This window comes from Cariama cristata, unplaced genomic scaffold (genome assembly GCF_000690535.1).
Source record: "Cariama cristata isolate BGI_N322 unplaced genomic scaffold, ASM69053v1 scaffold39093, whole genome shotgun sequence".
In the NCBI taxonomy this organism is placed as follows: domain Eukaryota; kingdom Metazoa; phylum Chordata; class Aves; order Cariamiformes; family Cariamidae; genus Cariama; species Cariama cristata.
In genome coordinates this window covers 342-1,652 of record NW_009607333.1, presented here as the reverse complement: position 1 = coordinate 1,652, position 1,311 = coordinate 342, and the positions used below count along the sequence as shown (strand labels likewise).

The window sequence follows — 1,311 nt, the reverse complement described above, 5'->3', positions numbered from 1 at the left end:
GGACAAGAGCTTTACTCCTCACTTCTTGTCTTTCTTTCTTTCCACCTGGATATATTTGTCTGCTCTGAAGCCGCCTTCATTATCCACTGACAGGAGCTTGTATTTATTTGCTTATAAACCTGTTACAATAAATGATTATTCGAACAGCGTCATTCGTACCTTAATGACGAGCACCACTTTTTGATGAATGACATTTCGGGCTAGAAAGGATGTATGGGTCATTTTGACCAGTCATTCCCTCGCTTTGGCATCCCACAATTTTTACGCCTCCCTCAAAAAGAGATAATAATATTTAGAGACACTTGCCGGGCTGAATGTGAATTAGCCCCTGCTGCAGCTCATCATTAGTACAGGACCAGCCCTGCAACTTTGACATTTTTTATAAAGCTGAGATGATGGAAAGAATAAGAAAAGAGATGATCCTGATGGAGAGAGGGCTGCACAGCCCTACAGCTGGCAAAAGGCTCTCGAATTTGTCAGACTCAGCTGGAAATGCGGTGCTGGAGGCCCTTGAAAATTCTCCGCACAGTGGTCGGCTCAGCCCGAGACTGACTGCCGCCTCCCTGCACAGCGCTATAGGGGACATCTCCGCCAAAGGCAAATTTGAAATAGACACTTTATTCAATCTTCAGCATCCGAGCAGTGAAAGCACCGTCGCCTCCGAAATCCCGCCGTCGGAAAGCAGGAAGAAAATCAGCCTTTATTCCGAAGTTGCTCAAGAGGCAGATATGAACAGTGATGTGGAGGTGGGCTGCTCCGCGCTCCGCTCCCCAGCCAGCCTGACTTCCTCCCAGCTGAAGGAAAACAGTAACAAAGGTAACTCTTCCTTTATCATCTCCATCTAAGCCCCGCACTTTGCCCACCGGCTTTAAAAACCGAAGCAAACCCACCGCCACCGCCAAAGTTGCTCGCCGCTGCACCGGCGCTCTCTCTTCTGCGAAGACAGAGCTCCAGGCTGTAAAATATTATTGCAATTACTGCGCTATCCCGATAGCCGAGACACACTGCCCGGGCAGCTCCCGTGCGAGTGCGTGCGTGTGTGTGCGTGCCCAAATCCATTGGTATGTAGATATATATCCAGGATATATGTGGGCACAAATAACCACCCACCTATATTTAGGGAAAGCTTTCTCCGTATTTTTCCTCGCGCTCTTGGAGCTCTCGGCGTCTCTCGAGCTGTGTATGTGTGCATATAAATACATAGATTAAATTAGGGAGAGAGAGAGGAACGCGAGGAAACGGCCCACATTTGTCTGTGTGTGTCCTTCTCTGTGTATATGCAACGTGCCGTCTGTGTCCACCCCGGGGTAA

General features: G+C 48.7%; 1 protein-coding gene across 1 annotated transcript; it reads left to right on the top strand.

The window, feature by feature from the left end:
• Positions 1 to 204: 204 nt before the first annotated feature.
• EVX2 (even-skipped homeobox 2) lies at positions 205 to 816 on the top strand (the record flags this gene model as incomplete). Its single annotated transcript, XM_009696681.1, has 2 exons — positions 205 to 284; positions 349 to 816. Coding segments are annotated over 2 exons (548 nt in total), but the record flags the coding sequence as incomplete, so codon positions are not given.
• Between the last annotated feature and the right edge of the window lie 495 nt (positions 817 to 1,311).